Raw genomic sequence first — 26,937 nt, 5'->3', positions numbered from 1 at the left:
TGCTCTCAAGACAGTACTTGTAGGAGTTATTCTGATATCATGCTTTTCTTTTGAGCCAAAAATTGTAAGTTTCTTTCATCAAATGTCAATGGTATTTCAACGGTGAGTCTGCCTGCAGCTGTCTTTTGTGGTAGTTCTGTATTGATTATGTTGTGTTTTTGTGATAATCTCCTCCGCCTGTTGACTGTCAGTTATATAGCAAATTACTTGTGTCAGGTTTTGTATCAGGATTAGCAAATAAGATAGTTTTTTGCTATTTGCTTCTAAGTTTCAATTCTATCCAACTATTCGAAATTGATATAAAATATTATCTTTTTATTTTATTGCAGAGTTAAGAAGCTATTATATTTGTTTCTTTTTCATAGTCTTTCTCACAAAATGAATGGAAAAATAGTCCAAACAATAATTGTCCCAGAGATGCCTGGTCTGCTCTGGTCATCAAAACACTAAAAGAGAAAGAAAGAAGAAGAAAAAAAAAAGACTCAACATATTAAGCACAAATAAAAAATCTTGATATCGAGTGAAAGGGACGAGACTGAGATTGATGAGGAGTGAAGATTTGGGCACTCATGTCTCTGTTGGTTGCAACGATTTGCTGCAACAGAAGATGAATTTCATATGCCAGTTAAACTGAGATATTAATGGCTTCTATGTTGGCTAAACCAAGATGGATAAAATACCCAACTCCAACAACAATACGAAGGTAGCACAAAAAAGAATACAAAAAATAAAAAAAAAATAAAAAATACCCAAGACAACAAGAAAGGGCTACGCAAAATTTGTTTCTTTTTTTTTTTTCTTTTTTTTCTGTTTCCCTCCTTTTCGGACTGATTCTGTCACATATGCTAATAACAAGCTAATCAATGTTACAATGGATGGTATAATGCTTGTGCATTTCACATCCCAAACTGGACCTTACGTGAACAATCATTTTACACGCATTTATAATTAGATGAATCGATAGCAGGCATTTTCCTTCCAACTCTGAAGGACCCTGCAGAGAAGACGATAAGTTATATTGGAGAACAGTTCGTGTATCAGTTTCCCTGTTATGACGGCTGTGTCTGATCTTGTCGAAGCGCTTGTTGAAGCTGAATGACTTGTTGCCGCTGTTCTGGTGGCAATAAATTCAACTGATCTGGGGTGAGGTTCAAGACTTGCTGCAATAATGCAGATTCCACATCTGCTGGAAGCTGCAATTGAGGATGTGAAAAAAATAAGTGTCAAGGAGCATGACCATTTTTAGACTAAACATTGGCAAGAAAAAGAATTGTAGAAGGCAATCTAAAATACAGTGCAAGTGTAATGACTATCACTCCAGTGCACAATGCATGTACACAAGCAAGATGCTAGTAAAACATTTTACCCCGGTAGTACAAAGAATCATGTCATTATGTGAAACTGTAGAGGTACTTGAAACAACTTTCATTTGCATTACACTTCCAAATAGTCAGTACTGTCAAGAGCATGAGTTTATTGACATCATCTTCTGAATGCCCAAAAAAGAAATTATACAATTGGCAACTGATTATAACAGGCACTTCATCTCGACGTTTTTTCAGAATCCAACCACCCAGCAAAGAAGACATACTAACAAACATAATGTGTAAAAACTTCAATTGTGACAAGAAGGATATATTTGGAATCTGCTCATGATACTTCAACATTTTTGACATAAAGACATTCTTAAAGACTTGGAACCCATTTGATTATGCCGGTTGCAATCATTGATATTGCACTCACTGATTAGGGAAACCAGCTTTATGCAACTTCAACACTGGAAGTCTAAAGAGAATAATCAGTGGCTATAAACTGTTGCTCTTGATCATTCCATTAAATTTAAAGTTGTCACAAATGAAAGGTGCATAAATTCAAAATTTATTTTGGTCAATAGCCCAACAAAGAATCACCAAAAAACATCTAAAGATCATACATGAAAGACTTCAGAATATATACAGCAATGCACTGCAGAGATATGCATGATGCCCATCAAAATCCACCATAACCACAATAGTTAAAAATCATGCCTTAAATGATAATAATTGGCAATTTAGGAGATCAAATGGTAAATGCAAACTGAAGAGAAAAAGCAGATGATTTAAACCTTACCTGAGAAACCTGTTTTTCAGAAGTTTGCAACTCTTCTGGCTTAGGAAGTGAATTTGCTGGCACTGAACTAATTGCATGTGATTGGGTTGGCCCAGATTTAGACACATTCAAAGCACTTGATGAGAAAGACATGCTCCTTCCGTCATCCAATTTTAGCATCTTTGAAGGGCGATTGATGGGTTCTTTAGAATCATTAACCATGTTTGTTTGCATTTTGAAATATGCATTATTTCTGTGGACCTGAGCTGTGTCATCTGGAACTTGGGTAGATCTATCAGCACCACGGCCAACCGAATCCGAAATGCCTGATAATATTGGGGGTCCAGGCTGTTATTATGAAGTATATTAGATATATGGAAACATTTGAATCAATATTCATAACTAGGTATTAGAGGTACTAGAAAAGTTACTTCCTACCAAAGCAGTCATGTCTAGTCCTTTTTAATAGGATAATATAAATTAGTAAAACATTGGTACCTGGAATGCGGCATCCGGCTGGAGAGGACGAGGAAAAATAGATGATTCCATTGCTACATTTGGTAGAACTATATGAGAGGCACGTCCAAAATTTGCAGTTCTAACCTGTTTTCCTGGCTGTTGTAGCAGTGAAGGGGGTGTCTGTTGGTTCAAAGACGAGGAATTGGCCACCTGAATTTGTGGTCTAACAGAAGGGTGTACATGGGGGATGGGCGGAACTCCAGATTGGCCTGATAATATGGCTTGTTGAGGAATGTGGCTATTAGAGTGTTGCTGAATCTGTGTTCGAGGCTGGACTAATTGTGGGGGTACAGAAAATTGGTTTTGCACCAAAGAATTTTGAGAGACAGAAGAGAATTGACCTTCTTGCAATTTAGGCACCAAGCTAGACTGAATCCTCTGTGAAAAGGGGGGTAATCCTGGAACATTTTGGATTGCTGGCCGCTGGCCCTGCTGAGAATCTTCTAAGGGACGGACTGCAGGTTGACCTGGAGGTTGCCGAATATTTGGCATCTGCAACTGCATAATTCAAAAACGCTTATGAGGCATAATCACTATGCAGTAAGAACAAAACTAAGTTTTTGAGGTATTGAAACAAACCACTTGTGGGGTCACCATTCCTAGCATTATCTGCGCCTGTAAAAGTTATTACACGAGCACTTGTGACTTGTCCAACCAAACAGTAGATAAATGCCAGCATGTCACAATCAAATTGCAAAAGCAATAATTAATATTGTACAGAAGAGCTACAATAGGTTACTGAAGCATAATCATATATATGAATAGAACTCAACAAGCTAAATCATTGCCAGTAGAAAAACCGAGGACTCTATCACAGGGTCCATATTTAATAAATTATACATATACTAAAAATTAACCTGCAGTTTTCTGTTAAGAATAGATATAGCACAGAGACGGCCTCTCCAGAACGCCATGAAAAAATGAATCTAGGAATAATTGGCTTCAAGAAGAACTAGACAAACTACCCTCAATTCCTCCAGTTAAATTGACAGTTCGGAAAAGAAAAATGACAAGAATAATAGGACTTGAAAGTTTATAGGAACAACAAATAACGGAAAATACCTGAAAAAGAGCTTTTGGCAACTGTGGTTTCGTAAGCAGTAGATGACGAGCTGATTCCTTGTTCTGTGTTGCCATCACCTAAGAAGGCCAGATATCAAAAAATAAATCAGCAGCAAACGAAATCCAGGAAAACATAATAAATACAAGCTTTGTTTAAATGTATACCTTCAGCTCAGACATGATATCATTCAATTGACTCCTAGACATTTTGGCCAAATGAAGAGTTAAGGGGTCACTAGCTAATGCTGACTGACTCTGTAAACCATTTAGATTTGACTGCATGCCAGTCTGAACACCACCTAAAGCTCCTGCCATGACAGTTGCAGCAGTTATAGCTATGTGTAGACCAATAGGCTGATGTTGAGCAGATTCCCCGAGGATTGCTGGGCCTCCTATTTGTTTCTGAGGGTCTGTGACATGAAAAATACAAATAAGATTAACAGAATTGTCTATGCAAAAAGATAATTCCGCATCAATAATTGGAAAAGAAGAAACTAACCAATATTAGCTAGTCCAGGTCCCCCACGACCCTGCAAGTAAGCATAATCCATATCCATTAGTGTATTGACCTCAGAAATTACAACAAAAAGAACCGGGCATTTGAAGAAAACACAAAACAAAGATGAAGAACAATGCAAAAATCTACTGTCCCTAAGTATACCAATAGAGCAAGTGGGCTATGTGCATGTATATATCAAAGGTTACTATTGAAAGTTCCGAGTATCTGAGGGATCTGCTGTGGTGTGAGTTAAGACACATGTTTATCCTCCGCAAGTGCATCAACCATTCATAACCATGATGGCACAAAATATCCAATCCCAGTTATTAACTTTTTCTTCCAGAGTAGATTGAGATATAATAGAATAACGAAAGGTTACTTTATGTTCAATTACTGCAAACAATTCCAAATAATCAGTGAAATCTGCAGCCCACCTTCATACCGTCACTCATAAGGTAGTCCAGTGTCAATGAGAACAATTCAGGAAACTACGGTAGCAAACATGAAAAACCATATAAAAAAATCTTAGATTTTATATTAACAGAAATTTTGAAACCCCAAGCACGTAAAATGAAAATCATTGAGAAGTTGATACAATCACATTTAGTGTTAAAGAATAAATTAATCACCAAAGAGCATGCAAATCTAAAGCATCAGGTTCTCCATAGTAAAAGCTTCACATGTATTGTAAAAGCTTCACATGTATTCATCCATTTGCGCAAACTGCATACTTCCCCGATTTACCCATCTTCTTGGCATTCAAATGTCTGAATTAAAGAGCATAAGCTAATTATCACTTGAATCCATCCATTCATAAATTCTTCAACAGCAAAATCTAGGTTTTTTATTAATTTAAGTTATATAGTCATTTAACAATGTAAGACTTTATCCTCCAGCCATGTTGATGCACCTGCATGGCACTTTATATATATGTCATATTTGTTACGTGTATCTAGGCAATTCATCAAGTGAGGCACTTTGTAGTTCTCATGTGGGACCTCATCATCTGCTTGCATCTAGATATTTCCATAAAATTGAATCAACATCTTGATTCACTGACGTGCGCATATAATATTATTGTAAAATATTCTCAATTAGTATACATCTGAAATGAACTTTTCCAATACAATTTGTTTATGATTTTATTGATAACTATTTTAGTTTACCAGCAGTGTAAAGTTGAAAGTTGATTGTCAAACCATAGCAACCAACCACAAAGACAAGCCCAACTACAGGGATATGGGTGCCTTGTCCACATTTTGGAGCATCAACTGTACTTTAGAAACAAGTGTGTTGCTTCCAAAATAAGTACTGCTATAAACAAGATAATATCTAAGTGAAAACATATTAAAAGCAACAAATGCATAGAAGCGCCGTATCATCAAAACAATTAAGAACTATACCTGCTCACGATTTCTGTCAGCATTTTTGTCATTCTCAGCAAAATCAACTCGTAATTGCCTGCCATTGATCTCATAACCCTGGAGATTACGACGAGCGCTTAATGCTGTCTCTTCGTCCTTATATTCACAGAATCCATAACCTTTTGGTTTCCCTGTCTCTCTATCAATAACTAACCTGAAATAGAAGGGAATATATACAATTTAGATAAAAATTACAGCAAATGAGGGAAAAACTGGAAATACAGACCATAACGAACTCCCATTCTACTGGATAACTAATAATACAGAGAGATTGAAGAAATGATCATTTGTTTTTCATAATATTGGCTACAGTCTTCCCCAGTAGATGAGCCTTATAGAAGACTATCAAAACTAGAAATGTTCATTAACTAATGAACTATAAACAGTTTCCTTCTGTGCCTTTTCTCTTTATCAATTAAGACCTTTATTTCTTGATCCTACTCCTAAAATATATAGTCCTACACAAAAGACATTTTCATATTCACTAACAAATTTCACCAATTTTAACAAATTAAGTTTTGATAAACTCTGTTTAAGACCTATAAGGTATTCTTTCCAAGAACAGCTTATCAAACCCCACATTCATATTCTAAGAGACTTCATAAGCATCAGGGAACCGTGGTATTGGCAATCCAAAAAGTGGACAACAAAACATGGATAAGTAGCCTCATCCACCCAATTTCCTTCAGGCTTGATGACACCCCGCCATGTACAGCCACTCATGTATAGAAGGCACTAATCATACCACTGGTTGTTCAAAGATTGCCATATCCCATTAGAAAAAATAACAAACAAGGTGTCAGTTAACCAAATCAGAACACTTCAAAGTCTGTTAACCAAATCAGGACCAGAATGAAAAACTTAATGTGATAAGTCCTGACCCATTTGCATGTTTGGTACAAAGTTTCCAGTAAAATTATGATACCCTAAAAGTTGGAGTTTAAGCCAGCAAAAAAGCCAAAACCTTTTCACACAATAATGTGTGTGTGTGTGTGTGTGTATATAGACATACTATTAAGCAACAAAGATTTATAATTTGATATTCAGCTACCAAATTCAAGGGCAAAAATTAGAAAGAATGGCTCAACCACAAATGGTCAATAACAAAGATAGAAAAATTTAACTCACTGACCTGAAAGAGACAACAGGACCAACCTCTCTACAGATATCAATAAGCTGTTCCTCAGTAGCATCGTACGGTATATTCCCAACTGTAATGAGACAAATTAGTATTAACCATCTCAATATTCAATTGGCAGCTGCAAAATTTTAAATTTGAAAGCAATTAAGAGAACTAACAAAAACAAGAATAAAATTGAAAGAAGAAAGAGTACCAAAAACGCAGCGTTGCTGAGAAGATGAAGCCATGGAATTTAGCAAACTGCTTCACCCTTGTTCTTCTATCTAGCAAATTAGCAATGAAAAGCGGCGTTTAATAATATTATCGAATTGAGAATTCTGCTTTCATTTTTTCCCGAATTAGAAATAGAAGAAGATTTTGCCTTGATTCCTTTGTGTGAGTGAGGCTTTAAAAGAGAAAAAAGAAGGAAAAAAGCAGAGTAATTTAGATTGTGTCTCAGTTGTAGTTTCAATTAGAACCAAGTATAGAAAATCGAGATTCACAAAAAATTTCACTTCTCACTCTCCTTTTATATTCATTCCAATTCTGGCGTTTCGACCCTTTACCAAGTGAAGGCTCTGAAGAAATGTTTTAAAAAAATTAATTTTTCTTATAATTTTTAAAAGTCATGTAACCTCCTCTCAGAAAAGAAGAAAAGAAGCCATGTATTCTATACTTATTTTTGAATTTAATATGTGATTTTTATATTTTTAATATAGTAATATATCTTTTTCATTATTATATAAATATATATATATATAAATATTAAATTTTAAGAATTAAATATTTTTAAGTATATATATTTACTTTTTGACACGTATAATTTTTATATTAATATATATATTTATTTTTTATATCTAAAATTTAAATTATTTTTAATTAATTTATTAATTAATAAATTATATTTCTATTCATATGATATTAAAAAATAATATTAATTATATTTTAATATTATATTAATTAATAAATAATTTTTTAATCGAATAATAATATTAATTTTATAATAAAAATATTATATTAATTATATTATAATATTATATTTTAATTAATAAATTAATTTTTAACTATATAATAATATAATTTTAAAAATAACATTTTAAATTATATTTTTAATATTATATTTAATAATAAATTAATTTTTAATCATATAATAATATTTTTAATTTAAAATAATAATAATAATAATGATAATATTTTCAGTATTATTTTATATAATTTTATATTAATTAATGAATAGTTTAAAAATAATTTTATATTATTACATTAATACAATTAAAAATATTAAAAATAATATTTAAAAATTATAAATTTACTATTATTTTTTAAATTTTATAAATTAATATTAAATATTAAAAAATTTATTAAATTTATATTTATAAATTTATTTTTATAATCAAAATAATAATAACGACCATACAATGTATAAATAAAAAAATTAATTTTAAATTCTAGTCATTGATAAAAAAATTTATTGATGTGATAAAAATGTACTTACTAACAATAGAGAACTTTTTCTTTTTACTATTTATAATTGAAATCCTAAAATGTTTCAAATGCTTCAGACAGTTAAAATAAATGGTAAAGAGAAAAAAAAAAGAATTAGAAGCTAGATTAATGGTCTTCTTTCTAATCTTGATAAAAGATGGACAGAATATCAAAATATAATACTAGTTATTTTATTATTTATTTATTTATTTAAATGATATTGTGATATAGAATGAGTCGACGCATTCTACAATGACTCAATTGTTATTATTATTATTAATATGAAAAATATAGTTATTTTAATAAATTTTGATTGATAATTTTATTAGATACTAAAATTGAAATTAGTATTAAAATATATTATTAAAATTTAAAAAATTTAAAAATAAGTTAAATTTAAAAATAAGTTTAAATACATAAATTATTTGACAATTAAATTTTTTTTATTAGGAGATTTTATGAAAATAAATAAATAAATCATTCTCAATCCAAGTACCCTCGATCCAATTACCCATATTATCAAACATCATCGGTACAAAATAATAATCATTTAATACAATTTATTAGACAACTCAAATGGTCATATTATTACTTGTCCATACATGGATAACATCATTATAAGAAAAAAAAATCGAATTAAACCAGCTAACAAGTATTCAATTAATACTCTATGCCATATTATTTCTTTGCTAGTTGTATAATAACCTATATATTCTTTCTTCGATCGTGCTATAAATGTATTTTTTTCATTCTCCTTATTTACTATATACCCCTAAATAAAAGGAAACAACAATGTCTACACCACAAAATATAAAAGATTTTAGCATATCAAAATAATAAAGTTACAAACAAAATTCTTTTCTTTCTAAAATCATATGTATTTTAGTATTTTTTTTCATATATATATATAGTATATGTATACCTTTTTTTGGATATAACATCAAACCCATCAATACCATACACATTAAAACTATCATCAAAAGCATATATATATATACTATATATATGAACAAATACATTTAATGCTAAATGGGTAAATCAAGTAAACTCATCCATACAAATCCAACTATATACAAATTCACTGAATGATTTGAAAATGAAGTATTTTTCTAACACCTATTTTATATTATATTATCAAAATTTCTAAAATCTATACAAACTCATTTACGTTAAAAATTATTGTTACCTATCAAATCTATTATAGAGCTGACTGACATTCTCCTCCTATTAAAAAATATAATTTATGGTTCGAGCATTTTAACAAATAGGTGGAAGGCAATAGAAATTTGAAGACAAAAGTTACCATTTTATTTACTTTTAAGATATACAAAATGCTATTATACTTATCAATACTTGTATTCATATTTTATTCAACAATAATATAATATAAAATTTGAAGCAAACACTAATAAATAAATTCTGATAAATCAAAGTTAAAGAATCATATAGCCAAAACTTTTTGAATAGAAACACTTCAACATCCATATGAAAATCATACAGAAAGAAATATAAATAATAAAAACTAAGATTCTTGAGAGAATTCATGACATTAGAGGGAGGATGATTGTCTTTGTCGAAAAATAGACGATTAAGGAAGGAGCAAGCACCGCCGAAGTAAAAGTACTAGTGATTATTGTGACGTTGCTAATTATTATCTAAAAGTGTTAATGATTTTCTTGTAAAGAGGTAAGGAAACGAAAGAGGATTGATGGAATAATATCATGAATAATAAAGTTAAAGAAAATAAAAGCTTTCTTGTACCTAATTTCGTAAAAAGAATAAAAATTTACAGTATTTTTAAAAATGGGAGTCGTTTATATTTGAAAGGAAAATAATTTTATCGTATAAATGATATTATTTAAAAATTAATGTTTGAAAAGACAGGCTGATAATGGACTTATTTTTTGCAAAGCGGGTCAAGATTGACCCACCACAGAACAACCATTTCCGACTAAGAATAAACTCTTCAACATAGTATTAATAGTTTTCACTTGACACGGTTTTAGGAGTATCAAACTGATTTCGCTTATTTTGGACTCAACTGGAAAAACAGTTATGTCCAATTATATGTCTGTGAAATTAGGGTTTGTGTTAACGTTGTCTTGTCTTCCAGGACCAGCTTGAAAACCTTCCATTTTAGGCATCATCATAAGCATAGGTTTATCCTTTGTTGGATCAACCAAGGAGATTATAATTTAACAATTTTCACTTATATACAATAATAATGTAAAAGCTTTTCTCAAAATAATAATAATAATAAGGTAAAGGCTGTTTTGTTTTTTCACATAAATTTGTTAGTAATTGACTTGTGTTTCACTTTGTATCAAAATCAATCCGTAAAGCTTATAGCTTAATATAAAATATTTATGAAATTATATATGTTATTATGGAAAAAAGAAAAAGACAATTCCTTTTTCGTCCGTTCTAAATTATAGTCTTTTTTTATATAAAAAAAGACTTAATTTATTAATATAAATATCATTATTTAAACTTAAACTTAGATATTCTTGATTTGGAATTGTAAATTTTCATTGGAGATATTTTTAGATTCTAAAATGATACTAAACCTTTTTATTTGAATAAAATTATATAATATCAATAGATGAGTTGATAAATTCACAAAATTAATATAAATAACATGGATATTTTTAAGTAAAAAATAATAGCATTAACGACTAAAAAGAATTATACTACCTTATTCTATTTATAAATAAAAATGTATTACTTTTTAAAAATGAACAGGAGTATAGTATTTATTTCCATTGTATCATTTTAAAAATATATTTTATTTTTAATGCTCCGTTTGGCTGAAATTTTTTTAAAAAACTATTTTATCTAAAAATATATAAAACAGAAAATATAATAAATATAACAAAATTATAATAAATATTTTAATATTATAAAACAGATTAACAAATTAATATGAAATGCATTTAAAATTTTTTACATATTTTAACAGAATTTAAATCAAATTCACATAGATTTAATTATATAAAATTCTAAATTAACTCAATCATTCGTTCTATAAATTTTATGAATAATACTTAAGATCTTAAATTAATTTTCACTTCTACAATTTCAACCAAATTTATGTACGTCTCATTTCAGGAATACTCTAAGATTGACACCTAAAAACTAGGCAATTTGCCCAATAACCATGTAGCAGGAGTTCTTGATCAGTGTTCATAATCATAGTAGAAACTATAAGTTAAATATTTTCACCAACTACAAACAAAACTACAGCTTCGGAACCTTTGCCATATGAATTGGAACACCATCAGGAGAATTTGTTAATGGCAGTGCACAGTTAAAGATTCAGTATAGCTTAAAGAATAACACAGCCACAATGACCAAAGCAATTCTATTCTATCCTGCAACTTGAAATCCCTGCTTAAAAACATAGGCTGCACCTCTGGCTTTACATTCCAAAGAAATTTTCCGGAGTCCAAATGAGAAACTATATGGTAAAATACTAATAAGAAATTGTGTATCAGACGAGATATTTATATATGATAACTGATAAGAGAGGGTAGCCTCCTATGGCAGTGTTAAGGCACTTTTCCCCTTACTAACAAAAACATCATCTTTACATTAAAAAAATTCACATTAGAAAATTAGATTAGCACTTAAAACTGAGCAATGGGTTTAGCTATCATTAACTGCCAATTCCCCCTAGCGCCCCAGAAAATATTTAACATCAAAACTTCCCAATATACAATAATAGTTTCATGAAGAGATAGCTCTTCCCAGTACCCTTACTGCTCCAACCAGGACCCATAAGACAGCGCATAATGCTCCAAGAATAGATAATAAAATTAAACCCCTATTTCCACTTCCACCAGCTCTACTTGCATTTGCAGTATGATTAGAGGTATTAATATTATGAGCACTGATATTGCTAATTTTGACATTCATTTTCATCCTGCTGAAGCTAGACATTCTCTCAAAAGCCTTATTCACTAGAGGACTTTCGGAAGCTGATGCAGGAGTAGTGGGTATTGACTCCAAAAAGCCCCACAAGGCAGAGGATATCCAACCAGTTGTGCCACCTAGCTCTTCACCACTTTGCTTTTGACTAGCTCCAGATGCATCGTCGACAGTTTCAGACTTCACACCTGAACATAACCAAAATAGCCAAAGATTTAGACTATCTCAGATTCTACTAGTTGATCTCAATAATATACAAAGGAAATACTTGAATTAGAAAAGCTCTTGACTCTGGCTCAAAGTCCCACTTTCATGGAGGCTTTTATGCCTTGAGGACCATCAATCTGATCAAGAGCTCTGAATCGAAGGGCTACCATGACAGCAGCTTTGTCCACAACAAAAACATAACTCAGTGGAAAAGTAGACACCAAGTGGAAAAGCAGAACAGAAGTGTTGACACTCCAACTCTAACCCATTAGTACCTGGAGCTGATTGTGAAAGAGTTCCCTGAGTTGGTTCAGTAGTAGTAAAGACATTATTGCTCCTTGGATCATCTAGCCAGAGCTGATCTGCACCAAATGCTTGTGCCTGCAAATAATCTATATTGTTTAATTCCGAATGTCGCTGTAGCTGGTAGTCCACGTGATTTGATGTTGAATGTGGCTGTAGCTGATAGTCCACCTGATTTGCCATTGGATGTGGCTGTAGCTGATAGTCCACCTGATTTGCCATTGAATGTGGCTGTAAGTGGAAACCATTTTCATTTACATGTGAAACAGTTCCCTGCTCAATAGGCCCCATTTCGCGCAAAAACATGGCAGCATCATGGTACAAATCAAGCTCGCACAGTCCATTAAAATCATCAAACTCCAAATTCTCTGTATGTTTTTCAGTCTTGTATAAAGTAGGTTCTGGACCCATGAGATCATCAATTTCAAGGAAATCATCTTCACTGAACTGGTGCACTCGTACAGAGTTATCAGGAAAAGATGAGACTTCAGGTGCCTCTAGTGAATGCAATTTAGAGGTAGCAGATTGGTTGAAGTCCAGGCTGGCCTGCAAATCATACTGCTCACAACTTGTAGGCGATACTGAAATTGGTTCAAACAAAGTGACTTCTCTGCTGGGTGGATCCACCAATGTACTTCGAGTCTCTTCATCGCCAATAACCTGTAAGATTTTACATAGATCAATAAAACATGTATTAATAAAATAAAATTAGAGATGTGAATGTAATAGGACAAAATATCATTGTTAATGCAATAATATAGCAATTTTACCTCCTCAATTAGTGATTTCAACCTAGTACAAACTCATCAAACTATATTTAACTATTTAGAAACAAAAAAATCAAATAGTGGCAATAAGATGTCTTTTTACAGATATATAGCAAGTAATGATAGTGATAGCATGTAGAGCATCAATAAATAAATCAATATGTAACTGACCTGTTGTAGGTTACTGGTAAAATCTGCTATTAATGGCGGGTCAAGTGGATCTTCATCAGCAATTTGTTTCATGAAGTTCTCAAGATCATTTAATGGTAGCTCCACTTGAGCACTAGACTTATTATTATCAACAGGAGGCATGACCACATTAGGCTGCTTAACAGGAGTAACAAAATTATTCATGTCCGCACATTCATCATCAGCCCAGTCTTCTTCCTTAAATGGAGCTCCATATTGTTCACCATTCTTAGGACCAGGACCACTTTTCTTGTAAACCTTATATAGTGCATAGTAATCCTGCCACACAGAACTATATTAATTAGAATGAAAATGCAAATGCAAGCCAACAAGCAGTACAGTATCCAGCTGCATCACCTTTACATTTGGGCATCTCTTGAGCTCATCTTCATCCAAAGTGTATTCATGCATCACCCAGTCGGTTCGCTCACCATTAGGAGCACGACCTCTATAAAAAACTAAGGTTTTCTTCACTCCAGCAGTCCGAGAATTGCATGTTATGTTACGGTCCTTTCCTGTTGCTTTCCAATATCCTTGTCTAGTTGCCCTGTTTGATCTTGCTCCATTAGGATACTTCCTATCCCTTGGACTGAAGAAGAACCATTGCCTATCTCCAGTCTTCAATATGGATTGCCCTGAAAACCATTTTCACATGTTAGAAACATATACTGCAAAACACTTGAAAATCAACATCACTTTGATAATTCTTCACATAACTAAGATCAATTCCATTGGATTACCAGAATCACTAAATTGCATAGGACAACAAAAGTTAACAATTTAATAATTTACACCAAATGTACCATGATGTTAAAAGAAATAAACTCTACACAAATAATCATTCCTTGAAGAACATCTAATATCAAAACAGATTAGAGTATCGACTTCTGAAACAGAAAACCAACCAACAACTAAAAACTTCTACACATACCCAAATTAATCAAGCAGAACTGGTATTGATATCATTCATTGAACCCAAATATTTTAAAAATGTTAGCACAAATAAAACCCAATTCAGCACGAATCACTATACAACAACAGCACCAGCCAAATATTCACAATCCAAAAAAAAAAAATTTCTAAGATAAAAGCCAGACACATTTTTTTGAAACTCTATAAACACATCAATTATCATCAACTATATGAAAAACCGCATCAAACCCAATTCATCTAAAAGCTACCTATTTCTCCATAAACATAAGCAACTCTCAATCCTCAATATCCAGTCAAATAAACTAAAATGCAAATTAACAGAGAACCGCATCCAAACAATAGCCAAAAAGTCAACATACGAAATCCCAAATACGCATACACAGCCGAACAGGAAAAAAAAAATTGCATTAAACAAATTCTGAGATCTATAACTATCTAATCAGATAAAAGAAAGCAATCAATAAAACAAGCGCAAAAAAAAAAAAAAAAACAACAAGAACAAGAACAAACAAAGTCAACGGACCCTTAAAAGCTAGAAGACCAAAACTTGCAGGAAAAAAAAAACTACGCATATAAATATATATAAATATCTACCAGGTAATTCCTCAGGATCCCACTTGTAAACATCAAGTTCCCTAATGATATCAAGCCTTAACCTTCTCCTGCAGATTTTCCTCTTTAAGTAATACAAAACCAACTCCTCATCAGTTGGGTGAAACCTAAACCCAGGTGGCCATGCCTTATCATCACCGACATCAACACCACCCAAACAAGATTCAGAAGCCACCGTCATCGGTCAGTCTCTCACTCACTGCTATATAACCGACTTTAAGATACTAACAACAAAGGAAAAAAAAAAGAAACTCTCTTTTCAGAAATCTAAAATACACCCAGTAGATAATTAACAAAACCCAGTAAAACCCTCTTTTTATTCGGATCAAGATTAAAGAAGACTACATGATTTGATCAGATTCTTTTTCTTTTGTTGGTTTTTTGGAGCAAATTTGAGATGAGCTAAAAGATAGAAACTTTTAAGAGTATTCTTTTTCCTCTTTTCTCTGTTTCCTTTTTGCGGTGGATTGCTGGTCAAGCAAGAAATAAAAAATAAAAGCAAAATGTGTATAATTATGGTTGGTTCCTATTATTAGATGAATTGAATCGAACCTTATAAGGCAACTCAAGCCTCAAGTGAAGGTTCTCAGAAATTCACGGTTTTGATTAATTATTACGTCGTTTCGGCGGGTTTGGGTTTGGTGTACTAGTGAGTAGTGTAAAGAGTGAGTTTGACTAGTAAGGTGTGTTCCTAGTTCCTGAGTTTTTCTTTAAAATGGATGTGATTTTAAGTTGGATTTTGTGATCACAGAGCTTTATGTGGTTCTTACAGTATCAGATTGTGGCTGCAGTAATTTGTTTTACAAATTAAGAAGTTGATTTTAGTTATCTTTTTATGCTTTTATAATCACAATTTTGGAATTTTAGCCCCTAATATCATTTCTTTTTGGAAAAAACTTTAATACAATTATAAAATATATATATATTTTTTTAAAAAACTATGTATATATGTATGTTATTACCTTCACAAATAAGTAAAATCCTATATCATAATTCACTAAATCTTTGTGACAAAAAATATTTTTTCTCTTGCATCAAAATTAAGGAAGGAAGTGTAAAATCAATTTTGCAAATTGATAGAATATATGATGTTTTCTTTTATTTATTTTAAAAGTCAAAATGCCAAGTGGCATTGAGCTAGTCCATGAGTGATGATTTTTATTATATATTAATAAAATATTAAATTTTATTAATATTAAAAAATAGCTCGCAATTCACTCACATCTATAAAGAGACCAACTAAATTATGCATTAATATTAGCAATGTTAAATATAATGATGATTATGAAAAAAATTAAGAGTAAGATTATCCAAAAATGGGCAAAAAAAAGTATAATCAATCACTTATTCTGTTGAAAATATATAAAATTCCACGTGTAAAATATCTACATTGACATGTACATTTTATTTTAATATCAAAAAAAATAAAAAATAAAAAAGAAGCTTAATGATTAATAAAACCTTAAAATAAATCAATAATGGTCAGCACTACTGTAGTGCACATGTCGTGGACCAAATAGTTTATTGATTTCTTAATGGTTCATAAAACCTTAAAATAAGATTAATGATGCATTATTAGCCCTCAATAATGTAACATTTTTTTTTAGTTTAAGAGCTTAGCTTTTTGTTATTATATAAAAAAGACAAAATATATATTTGAACCCTTGAATTATGCAGCTTTTATCTTATTGAACTACTCAGTTTTTATATATTATTGAGTAGTTTAATTTTATTTTCACTTTTGTTGGAGGCCTAATAATTCAATGAAAATAAAAATAAAAATTATATAAAATTTAATATATAAATAAAAATTTTGTATAATATATAAAAGAATTATTAATGTAGATAAAATAAAAATATAATAGTTTAATAAAATAAATAAGAACTAAAGATATTATAGAATAAAACTAAAAAAAATTCAACCACTTAATAATATAAATGATCATGACATACGTTTAGTTATAGTTTCTCTACAATTTTGTATCCCAATAATTTGGTCTAATTTTGTTTCAATATCTATTGACACATAAAAGAATTAATAAAAACTTAGTTTAAAAATTGGATTCAGTTTGAGTATCCACATAATTAATACGCCAATAAATATAAATATTTTTATTAAAATAAAATTTTATTTTTTAATTTCCCTCCCTTCCATATTGAAAAAAACCCACTTAATTTTCTTATTTCTATTAGCATTTTAATTTTCTTATTTTTGTTAGCGTTTATCTTCTTCTAATTATATAATTAACCTCTTCTTATAACAAAATCTGGTTAAAATATTTACATAATTAAGATAATCTAAATTTAACGGTCAATCAATCAAGTTGAGTGAGTTTTTTTACTTATTTTTAATATTATACTAAAAAACCTGAAAAAATGTCGAGAGATATTATAGAGAGTTGATTTTAACTGTTTATAAATGTAGTTAATAAAGTATAATATACTACAAAAAAAATATAAAAAAGTTAATTTTTTTAATTATTTTAAAAAAAGAAAGAGACGAATCTCGAATTCAATATTTATTCTAAAACATAAAAAAATTTAAATTTTGATAATTAGACGACTGTCCGCGATCGGAATGATAAGAAAATATTCAAATTTTATTGTATAAAATAAGATTTGATGCTAGAACCATAGAATGGTTATACAAAATATCAAAGTATCAACCATAATCATTCAACTTCAACAAAATGAAAAAGAAGTGTGAAAAGAAGCTTAGAAAGTCTATTATACAACTAGAAACGTGTAGACCAAAACCAACAAAATTCAAAGTCTATTATGGTATTGAAATTCATGTTGCCACTATTGACCAATTCTTTTCCTTCTCTTTTTGCAATTTTCACTTTAATAAGTGAGATTTATTTATCTAAAGTTTAAGAATCCATACGAATTAGAGTCGAGAAATGAAATTAATAGTTATAAGAGTAATAATTAAGGATGTAATTACATATATAACTATTAAGTTGTTCACTTTGTCTGATAATATTAATGAAATTAGTAGTAATACAATAATATAAATATTTTTTTAGAAAAATAAAAATAATTTTTTTATTAATTAATCATTAATCTTTTTAGACCCACCTAAAAAGCAATAGGTTGAAATCCGAATATTGAGAATTTATGTTAATGAATCTAAAAAATATATAAAATTATAAAATTAAAAGTTTAAATTAATACTAAATTAAATATTTATTCGTCCATTTTATTCATTACGAGAATTAGTTGTATTATTATAATTATAAATTATTTTTTTAATAAATTTAATTTTTTATAGATATAAAGCGATATAGAAAACAATAACAATTAAATAAATCAACCTCGTTTGATAATTACGGTCTATTTCACTCATTAGCCCATACTGCAATTTAAAATAATAACGATTATTTTTTTTAATAAAATAACAACGATTTAAAATAGGTTATTGGATAAAATTATGTAATTATAATTAAAATATTAATAATTTTTTTATATAGAAATGAGATTAGCTCTATGACATGACAATAAGATTGGTACAAGTAAATAAAAATGATTTTCTTCAATTTCTTTGATTGTAGAAAATTATTTTGTCTAATTTTTTATAATTTTAGTATTAATTGAATTATAGGTATATATAACAATTTAAAATAAAAATCTTCAACTTTGAATTTAGTTTTTATAGTTTAGAATAATTAATAATATTTGTGTTATAAAAAATGAGATTATAATTGTAAGATTTCACCTGGGATTTTTAATGAGAGTAGCTCCTATTTGTTCTCTAATTATTAATTGGATATATAATTTATTTTTTATGTCGTTTTTATTACATTACAATCTTCTTACATAACAAATTTCTCTTTTTATTTAAAATTAATGCATTAAGATAACTTAATAAATAAAATAATAGTTTAATCTTAAACCTTTTACTAAATTAACTTTTTCATTAAAGTATATATTTTTCTCTTGTTTATTTTTCTTAGATTTAAATAAAATATATCATTTTATCTAGGTTAATTATATTTTACAAATAAATTATGTATATGGAGTAAAATCTTTTTATACTAATATTTTATATAGCAATCATTTCTAAAAAATGTCAATCCCAATTTATACTAGTTATAAATATAAATAAACTCTGTATTGTAATAAGTCATATACCTTTTAAATTATATTTTAAAAATATATTTTTTCTCTATAATAATATTATATATAACTTAAAAAGTATATATTACACAATATTTTATTTTACTTTAATATTATCTCGTCGTATCAATTTTAATTATATAATATAACAAGATATTAAATATTTTATCTTTAGTTTGTACTATATTTCTCACAAAATTAAGTATAAAAATAAAATAAAAATTAGTATTCAATCTCTTTTAAATTATAAATTTTTTATAATCATAAATTTTATTTTATTTTAAATGTACGATTATTACCATTTTAAATATATGACTATAAAATATTTTTACCATTAAAAAAATCGAGCGGATGTTTTATTAATATAAATAAAATAAAAACTAAAAAAACAAAAAAAATATGCAAGCAAAAAAAAAAAAACAGTGGGCGCGTTGACGAAAATATCAAGCGCAACCACGTGCGCTAGTAACCAGTGAAAGAGAGAGCACAGCTCCATAAAAAAAAAAAAAAATTGTAATTATAGTTTAGTCCCTCAGCTTAGAAGATATACATTTGTATCCTTGGTTTTCACTATTGTTTACGAAATCATTAGTAGCTTGTGAAATGATTAAAAAAGATATATTAATTTTTTTAACTATATGTATAATCTAAGTTCTAAAGGCTTAAACTACCCGGAATATCTCTAAATATTGACTCTAGTATCATTAAAATTTTAATTTGTAATCATGTGCTTTCTGAGTTACTATTTAATAATATTAAATATTTTTATTTAATTTTTGTATTATAAATTAAAATCTAAAAAATTAATTCTACTTCTATCTATCATTTTATTTTTACTCAAAAAGAAACTTTCGACTAGGTTTATAATTTTTCATCTTAAAAATTTATTTTATAAAGTAAACTAGTTTCTTAATTTTATTTAAATAAAATCAAATCACGATATCAATATTTTATATAATTAATTAATAATCAATAAAATAATAAATTTGATGAAAAAATATAAAATAGAGAGATAAAAATTTATATTAAGAAAAATGAGAAACACACGTCCAAAAATAAAAGTAAAGACATACGTATAAAAATATCCCTGAACTAATTAGGAATGTGTAATTAAGCCTTTATTTTTTTAAATTACTTAATTTCACCGTTTGACTTTTTTAAAATAGTCAAATAAATTCAAATCTGTTAATTCCATTAACTTATTTATTAGTAGTGGAGTCCACTATAAATTAAAGCCAATAGGATACAAACACGTGGACTTAATTTTTTCTAAATATAATTTTAAATATAAATAATTAAACTTTAAAAATACCGCTTTTGAATTAAAAAATTATATAATATATGTAATGCCACCACCACCATATGGATCTAATTCTTTTCAAAATATAATTTCAAATATAAATAATTAAACTTTAAAAATATTGCTTTTGAATTAAAAAAATTATATAATATATGTAATGCCACCACCACCATTATTGCTCCCATTGCCGCCCCTCCATCACCGCCCTTGCCTCCATCTCCACTTGTTAAATTAATATCCATCGTCACTGACCGCCGCTTCCAACTTCTCTATCAAACCCACCAAAACCACTTCAACCCATCAAAAGGAAAGAAAATAGTAAAAAGAATTACATCTAACATTCATCATCTATTACTCTTCTTCATTCGCGTGATGTTTAAAAATTAAAGGAAGAGTCTGTTCGCTCTCTCTTTTTCTCCAAAGTTTAAAAGTAAATGTAAAAAATGAAAAATTGATTGGGCTCGTTGTCTGCTCATCGCTATACCATCGCCTCTTCGAATTTGTAGGTTGTCATTATCGTTTTGTTGCTCACTGCTCATCGCCTCATCACCCGCTGTTAATCGTCTTTCGTTCGTCTCTTTGTCTCATTCCGTCCTCGTCACACTTCTTCATTATGGTTGGTAGATTTTTGTTAGTGCTATAAAGAGTTTAATTTTTATTGTTTTATAATTATTCAATTATATTATTTAATTGATTAGGTTATATTATCTTTTATTTTTATTTTTATTTTTTTAAAAGCAAAAAATTTGATGGGTGTCTATAGTTGATATTTTAAGGGTCCCATGCTACTAACAAAAATTATAACTTGATTATCAATTTGATTTATTTGACCCTTTAAAAAAATTAAAGGATGGAATTGAACCATTTTGAAGAATGAGGATTTAATTGTATATCCCCAATTAGTTCAAGGGTTTTTTGTTTTACCTTATTCCTAAAATAAATTTAGGAGGTGGTGTTGTTATCTAAACAAACTAGATTTTTTTTGGACAAAATAAAACAAAATTAGTCTTAAAAAACTTGAAAATTAGTATAAAGAAAAGAGGTAAAATTTAAAGACGAAAAGAAAAAGAAAAAGTAAGGAAAAGGAAAAGGCAGTAGAAGAAGAATCAAAGAAGAAGAATATTAAGCAGAGAGAGAGAGAGAGAGAGAGAGAGAGAGTTCAACAATTTTCTGGTTTGCCAAACAAAACAAAGAATAAAATAAAAAGCTTTACAGACAACGTAACGTAGTAGGGCAACTGAAGCTAATAAGGCGGCAAATCCTCTCTCTTTCTCTCTGGCAAAACCATCTTCCCTTTTAACAATTACATCAACAAGAAAAAAAAACACCATAAATAAACAAATAAATGTTTTGATCCAAAACAAGCAGGCTAGATCTGATTTCACATTCTCTGTCTCTGTAAGTCTTAATACTGTTTTCTTGTTTTCAAGTTTGGATTTTTTGTTTGCTTTGAAATGTAGGGATTTAGTGCAATTATGGGGAAAAATAGAAAAAGATAAAGTCTCTTGCTTTTTGTAATGAGACATATTTTCGAGTTAAATTTCAAGCTTGTACTTTGATAAGTATGTGTGATTAATTAGCTTATCTTTAGTTTTGATTTTTAAAGTATATTATGATAATGTAGAGCAGTCAAAAATTATGATTTTTTTTTTTCCCGAAAGAAGAGAATCTTTCAATTGAAATATATAACGAAGCTTTGAAGTTTCTATATTTTGACTTTTCTCCCTTTGTCTTCAGGTTAAGTGGAATAGTTACTCGCTTTTAGATCTTTAGCTTTAATGTGGTGGTTGCCTCAAAGACGGAGACTGATGCTGTAATTTAAGTTTCAGATTGGAAAACAGAATTGGTACTCTGTGGGGCATTGTAAATTTGGATCAGATATGGTATTTTGGGAAGATTATCTGAGTGATGAGGCAATGGGTACTTTCGCCCCAATTGTTGTTTATTGGTTTTATTCTGGATTTTATCAGCTATTGCCGCCTTTGGATAAATACCGGCTGCATACTAGAAAAGAGGAGAAAGAGAAGAACTTGGTGCCTTTGCCAAAAGTTATTAAGGGTGTTTTACTTCAACAGCTTGTTCAAGCAATCGTTGCTCATGGGCTCTTTTGGGTTAGTAACTGAACTTAGTAATTTAATATTTCTTTTCAATGTCATGTTTTTATGAGATGATTATCCTTGTCATTTACAATCTATGTGGCTTGATATATAAGCTTTAACCTAAATGATGGAATGTATATAGCCTGTAAAAAAAATCATATTGAATCAGAGGGAAGATGGGTTGGTGGAGGGAAAATTTTAAACTTAATTTTCTTTAGAATTAGTGTAATAAAAACATTTGAAGATATTTTGGAAGAATTAGCGAGACTGCAATGTAAAAGTCTGTTTCTTCAGTTATTGACAATTGAATGACTATTTTATGTGATAATGTTGCCGTATTGTACCATTTAGGACCTTGCTTTGTGAAATAAGCTTCGGTGATGGCTACTTTCTGGAAGTATAGCAATGACTCTTTGGGTCAAAGGGTGAAGGAGGAAATGTTGTTTTATTAGTGATTATGAGAGGGACACACGGTAGGAGTCTAGGAGATAAGTAATAACAAATAACTGCCTCTAAAGAAAAAAAGAATTTGACACAAGTTTTGGTCAAATAATGAAGATGGCATGGATCATAGATATATCATCAGCGAAAAATGTATCCATATGAAGGTTGTTAAGTGCAATGAAATCGGTGCTGAAAACAAGGAGCTTGAAAGTTGCTGCTATCCAATACATGGAAGTCTAAAACAGACTATCAGTTGCAATGGTTGATATGAGTTTTTGACTTTCGTTGAAGATGCATGGTCATGATTAAGTTCAGAGTTATTCCATTCTGTTTGTCTTTTTTCCCTTATAATATCTGTTTATCAAGAAAAAGAAATTTTTTTGTAAAATTCAGTTTGAAAACTTTTATCTCTCTCTTTCAGATCTGTGTTTGAAACATGCTGAATGCAAACGCTTGCATGATTTGTAGATAATATTTTAGAAGCATTGTGATTCTGGTCTATAGCATGTAAAGTTGAAAATGGGAATTAAACATATATCCCTTTGAGATTTTCTTTCCGTGAAAATTTTATAACAAAAATCTTGTGCAGAACCACCTCTATTGTTTGTTTGTGACTTTTGGTTTATATGGTTGGAAATTAGAACTACTGAAGCACCTGGATCAGACAATAGTGGCTTTGAAATTCATGTGGTATAGCTATGTTCACCTAGGTTACTGCGATCTCTATCTAATAGGACCTAATACTGGCACTTGTATGAACAGGCTAGACAAGTTTAGTTGCTTTGTGTGAGTGGGCTGTTGATAAGATTCTCATGAGAATTGCAGTATAAAATTAAGTTGCTTAACATACATGTGTAGAACTTTTAGCGACTTCTGAAATACTCCTGTTGAAAAATGTTTATTGCTGTATTATTATCTTTAGCTTGCAGTTGTTAGACATTCCTTGAAAGTTATTTTTGTTTTGGACATTTTTCCCTCTAGCTTCTTCTTGGAACTTTCTTTTTTCCCCTGGTACTATGTGAGCTTATACACTTGTGGAGGACCTTGTTCTTCTTATAGCATCATCACGGTTCATCATTATCTATATTTACTGTGTAAGCAGGGATAATTTTTGATACATTAATCTTTTATAGTTATTATTCCAGCTCTCTTTCTTTGATTTTTAGCCTATTCTGTTTGGTGGTTTTCTTGCTTGTTTGAGTTCCTTCTGCTTTGATCTATTCTACATTCTATTCCCTCCCTGATTTCGTGTTTCATGATTTAGCCTCCTTAACCCTCTTATCCAGCTAGGTTTAGATGGGGCTCTGTCCTGATTGCATGTTGCTAATTGTCATGGAATTTTTTGGAGGATGAATCCATTTATGTTTTCTCATAGTATTTTCTAATGGTGTTGCAATAAATAAAACTCAATACTATAAAGACTCTGATCAAATTATTGGATGAACTGCTAAATTTCATTCGGTTCTTTTTTCCGTAATTTGCTTTGATAAAAGATTCCTGTATGTGCTTGAAGCTTTAATGATGCTTTCCTGTAGTGACAGTTAAGACTTTTAAGTAAGTGAATGGCTGCGGATTGTTGGGGGAAGTCATGGCTGACGTTGTTTGTCTGGGTATTATGTTGAGTTCTTTTATCACCTACTGGAAACTTTTATCAAGAACTTAAAAGAGAATAAAGAAAGGTTGGGGAGAAGGGAGACGGAGGAGCTATTCTAGTCTTTATGTACTCTATCCTCCCAAACCTTCCCTGTGTTTTCTCTCTGTGGATGTGGTTGCCTGTGCACAACACCATGCATGACTTTAGAGCTTTGTATCTATGTATTCAAATTGCATTTTCGATATAACCGTAAGCAGAAAACTTTCCAGCTTATTAACTGTTTGATTCATTAATTTTGGAAGTAACACAGAGCTAGTGAACTTGTGATCAAATTACTGTCCCTTTTGATGGCTTGAGAAGCCCTGTATAGCTGACTTAAGAATTAGTCAGCTCACCTCCATATGGGTGAAAGATGGGCAAGAGGGAAATTTGTCTATAAATATCTGTCTATTTGCGGTAGCATATTCTGTGCAAGCGAATCTCATATTTTTTTTTCCTTGCATCTGATTTTATTATTCAATTTGGTTTCATGCATACTGTTCCATTGTTATTAGTTTCTGGGTACATTTATTTTTAAGGTCTGATATTTCAAATTCTGCTTTAAATTGCTTTTGTAGTTGAAGGGACATTGTTGAAATTACTTGGACTGTTGACTTTCCGTGATATTAGATTGTTTTCGTTTATTAATATTACTTTGTTCTGTGGATTAGTTTCTTAAGGGGAAATGCAAATTAGTTGGTACCTTAACCTTCGTCAAACAACTTACAATGGAGGCACATTAAGCTTGTTTGATGTTGGATAGGTTAAGCAGCTGTTTTGTCTGACATGAAGTGTATCTGCTGAGTTACTAAGAGGTCAGTAGGATTTAGATGATAAGGATATTAATTGACTTGATAGTGTCATTTGACCCATGAAGATCCGGAGAATTTTGAGTGCCTACTGATTTTCTTACTAATTGATTGTTGACTTCTCATTTACCTGCTTTTTGGCTGCAGTTGACCTCATCGGCTGATGCATCTGGTATCACAACCCAGCCCTCCATTCCTATCCAAATTGTGCAGATTATTATTGCTATGTTTGTCATGGACACATGGCAATACTTTGTCCACCGCTATATGCATCAGAACAAATTCCTATACCGCCATGTCCACTCTCAACATCATAAGCTAGTTGTCCCTTATGCAATTGGAGCCCTTTATAATCACCCACTGGAGGGTCTCTTGCTTGATACAGTTGGTGGTGCGATATCTTTCTTAGTGTCAGGAATGACTGCACGCACAGGTGTAATTTTCTTCTGCTTTGCTGTGGTTAAAACTGTGGATGATCATTGTGGACTTTGGTTGCCTGGCAATATCTTTCATATTTTTTTCCAGAACAATACTGCTTATCATGACATACATCATCAACTCCAAGGTACAAAGTATAATTATTCTCAGCCATTCTTCTCTATATGGGATAAACTTCTAGGAACCCACATGCCTTACAATCTAGTAAAGCGAGCGGAGGGTGGTTTCGAGGCAAGGCTGATGAAAGACTAGTTCATATTTGATGGTTTGCTGTATCATTTCAAGTTATCACTTAATAGAAGGAAATTTTTTCTTGGTTGAGACTGCCATTCTTGGGAAGTTGAATTAGAGTTGGTTGTTGGTGGTTAATATTCTAGGCTTCCAGCTGGAGTCCTTTTGGGCATTCATCCCGCTTTTCTATGACTGCGTATTCGTTTCATTGGTTATGGTAATTTCACCAACCTACCCAATGAATTGTAATTGTGAAGTCCTGTATGTAGCATATATGTTCTGTGCTATGTTGATATTGATTTTGCTGAACAGGGTTGAAGTTGTTTATTCAGAAATCTAATTTGAAAATGTGCAGGATTTGAATTCTGTTCTTAGCCATTTGAAAAAAAATGCCAGTGTTTTCTAGTTCCCAAAAGTGGACCTACTTAAGAGACACGAGTGTTTCTGTTTCTATTATATTATTATGCTGCCTATGCTTATTTCCAAGCTTTAAATTCAGCCTGAATAAGAATGCTTCATTTTACTCTATCAATCCAGTATCATAATTTTTGCCTAAGAACCAGGGTTCGATGTCTTATCCAACCTAAAATCAAGTTCCATGAGTGTTCTAGTTTTCTATGGCAGTTTCCCTCCATGGAAAAGACAGTCATAATAAATCTATGATGTGGTGATAGTTATACAGGTGCTGTTGAAAAGATGGAGTCTGGATTTTTTTTTTGTGCTACCAGT

At 30.3% G+C, this 26,937-nt stretch overlaps 3 protein-coding genes across 4 annotated transcripts; 1 reads left to right on the top strand and 2 right to left on the bottom strand.

The window, feature by feature from the left end:
* Positions 1–516: 516 nt before the first annotated feature.
* Positions 517–7,319, bottom strand: LOC8281417 (cleavage stimulating factor 64). Of its 2 annotated transcripts, none has more exons than XM_015724124.2 (10): positions 6,927–7,314; positions 6,725–6,803; positions 5,572–5,746; positions 4,169–4,199; positions 3,835–4,079; positions 3,670–3,747; positions 3,187–3,222; positions 2,587–3,105; positions 2,110–2,436; positions 517–1,193 (listed from the first exon to the last, which is right to left on the bottom strand). In XM_015724124.2, exons 1-10 carry the CDS (start codon positions 6,958–6,960, stop codon positions 1,050–1,052), a joined length of 1,668 nt encoding a protein of 555 aa, XP_015579610.2. In that variant the 5' UTR covers positions 6,961–7,314; the 3' UTR covers positions 517–1,049. The 2 variants fall into 2 exon arrangements, 1 of the variants encoding a protein (XP_015579610.2); XR_007214908.1 differs by having other exon boundaries at positions 1,030–1,193; positions 2,110–2,414; positions 6,927–7,319.
* A 4,351-nt stretch (positions 7,320–11,670) lies between these two features.
* LOC8281415 (NAC domain-containing protein 17) lies at positions 11,671–15,663 on the bottom strand. The gene is made up of 5 exons (XM_048371437.1): positions 15,118–15,663; positions 13,948–14,225; positions 13,573–13,869; positions 12,607–13,294; positions 11,671–12,312 (listed from the first exon to the last, which is right to left on the bottom strand). Exons 1-5 carry the CDS (start codon positions 15,314–15,316, stop codon positions 11,924–11,926), a joined length of 1,851 nt encoding a protein of 616 aa, XP_048227394.1. The 5' UTR covers positions 15,317–15,663; the 3' UTR covers positions 11,671–11,923.
* Positions 15,664–21,614: 5,951 nt separating this feature from the next.
* LOC8281414 (very-long-chain aldehyde decarbonylase GL1-9) lies at positions 21,615–26,574 on the top strand. The gene is made up of 3 exons (XM_002527067.4): positions 21,615–21,952; positions 22,292–22,665; positions 25,687–26,574. Exons 2-3 carry the CDS (start codon positions 22,435–22,437, stop codon positions 26,227–26,229), a joined length of 774 nt encoding a protein of 257 aa, XP_002527113.1. The 5' UTR covers positions 21,615–21,952; positions 22,292–22,434; the 3' UTR covers positions 26,230–26,574.
* The last annotated feature ends 363 nt before the right edge of the window (positions 26,575–26,937 follow it).

The sequence above is a fragment of the Ricinus communis genome, chromosome 2, assembly GCF_019578655.1.
Source record: "Ricinus communis isolate WT05 ecotype wild-type chromosome 2, ASM1957865v1, whole genome shotgun sequence".
Classification (NCBI taxonomy): domain Eukaryota; kingdom Viridiplantae; phylum Streptophyta; class Magnoliopsida; order Malpighiales; family Euphorbiaceae; genus Ricinus; species Ricinus communis.
This window is presented reverse-complemented; position numbering and strand designations above follow the sequence as displayed.

Bases quoted from the DNA above. Each gene is read 5' to 3' on its own strand.
- LOC8281417 (XM_015724124.2), bottom strand. From the start codon at position 6,960: ATGGCTTCATCTTCTCAGCAACGCTGCGTTTTTG. The intron at 3,223-3,669 runs GTATTTTCCGTT...TAACTTTTACAG, and splicing joins TGCCAAAAGCTCTTTTTCAG to GCGCAGATAATGCTAGGAAT. The intron at 2,437-2,586 runs GTACCAATGTTT...TCATAATAACAG, and splicing joins AGCCGGATGCCGCATTCCAG to CCTGGACCCCCAATATTATC.
- LOC8281415 (XM_048371437.1), bottom strand. From the start codon at position 15,316: ATGACGGTGGCTTCTGAATCTTGTTTGGGTGGTGTTGATGTCGGTGAT. The intron at 13,870-13,947 runs GTGATGCAGCTG...TCTGTGTGGCAG, and splicing joins AGAGATGCCCAAATGTAAAG to GATTACTATGCACTATATAA. The intron at 12,313-12,606 runs GTACTAATGGGT...GGTTATGTTCAG, and splicing joins TCTTTCACAATCAGCTCCAG to GTGTGAAGTCTGAAACTGTC.
- LOC8281414 (XM_002527067.4), top strand. From the start codon at position 22,435: ATGGTATTTTGGGAAGATTATCTGAGTGATGAGGCAATGGGTACTTTC. The intron at 22,666-25,686 runs GTTAGTAACTGA...TTTTGGCTGCAG, and splicing joins TTGCTCATGGGCTCTTTTGG to TTGACCTCATCGGCTGATGC.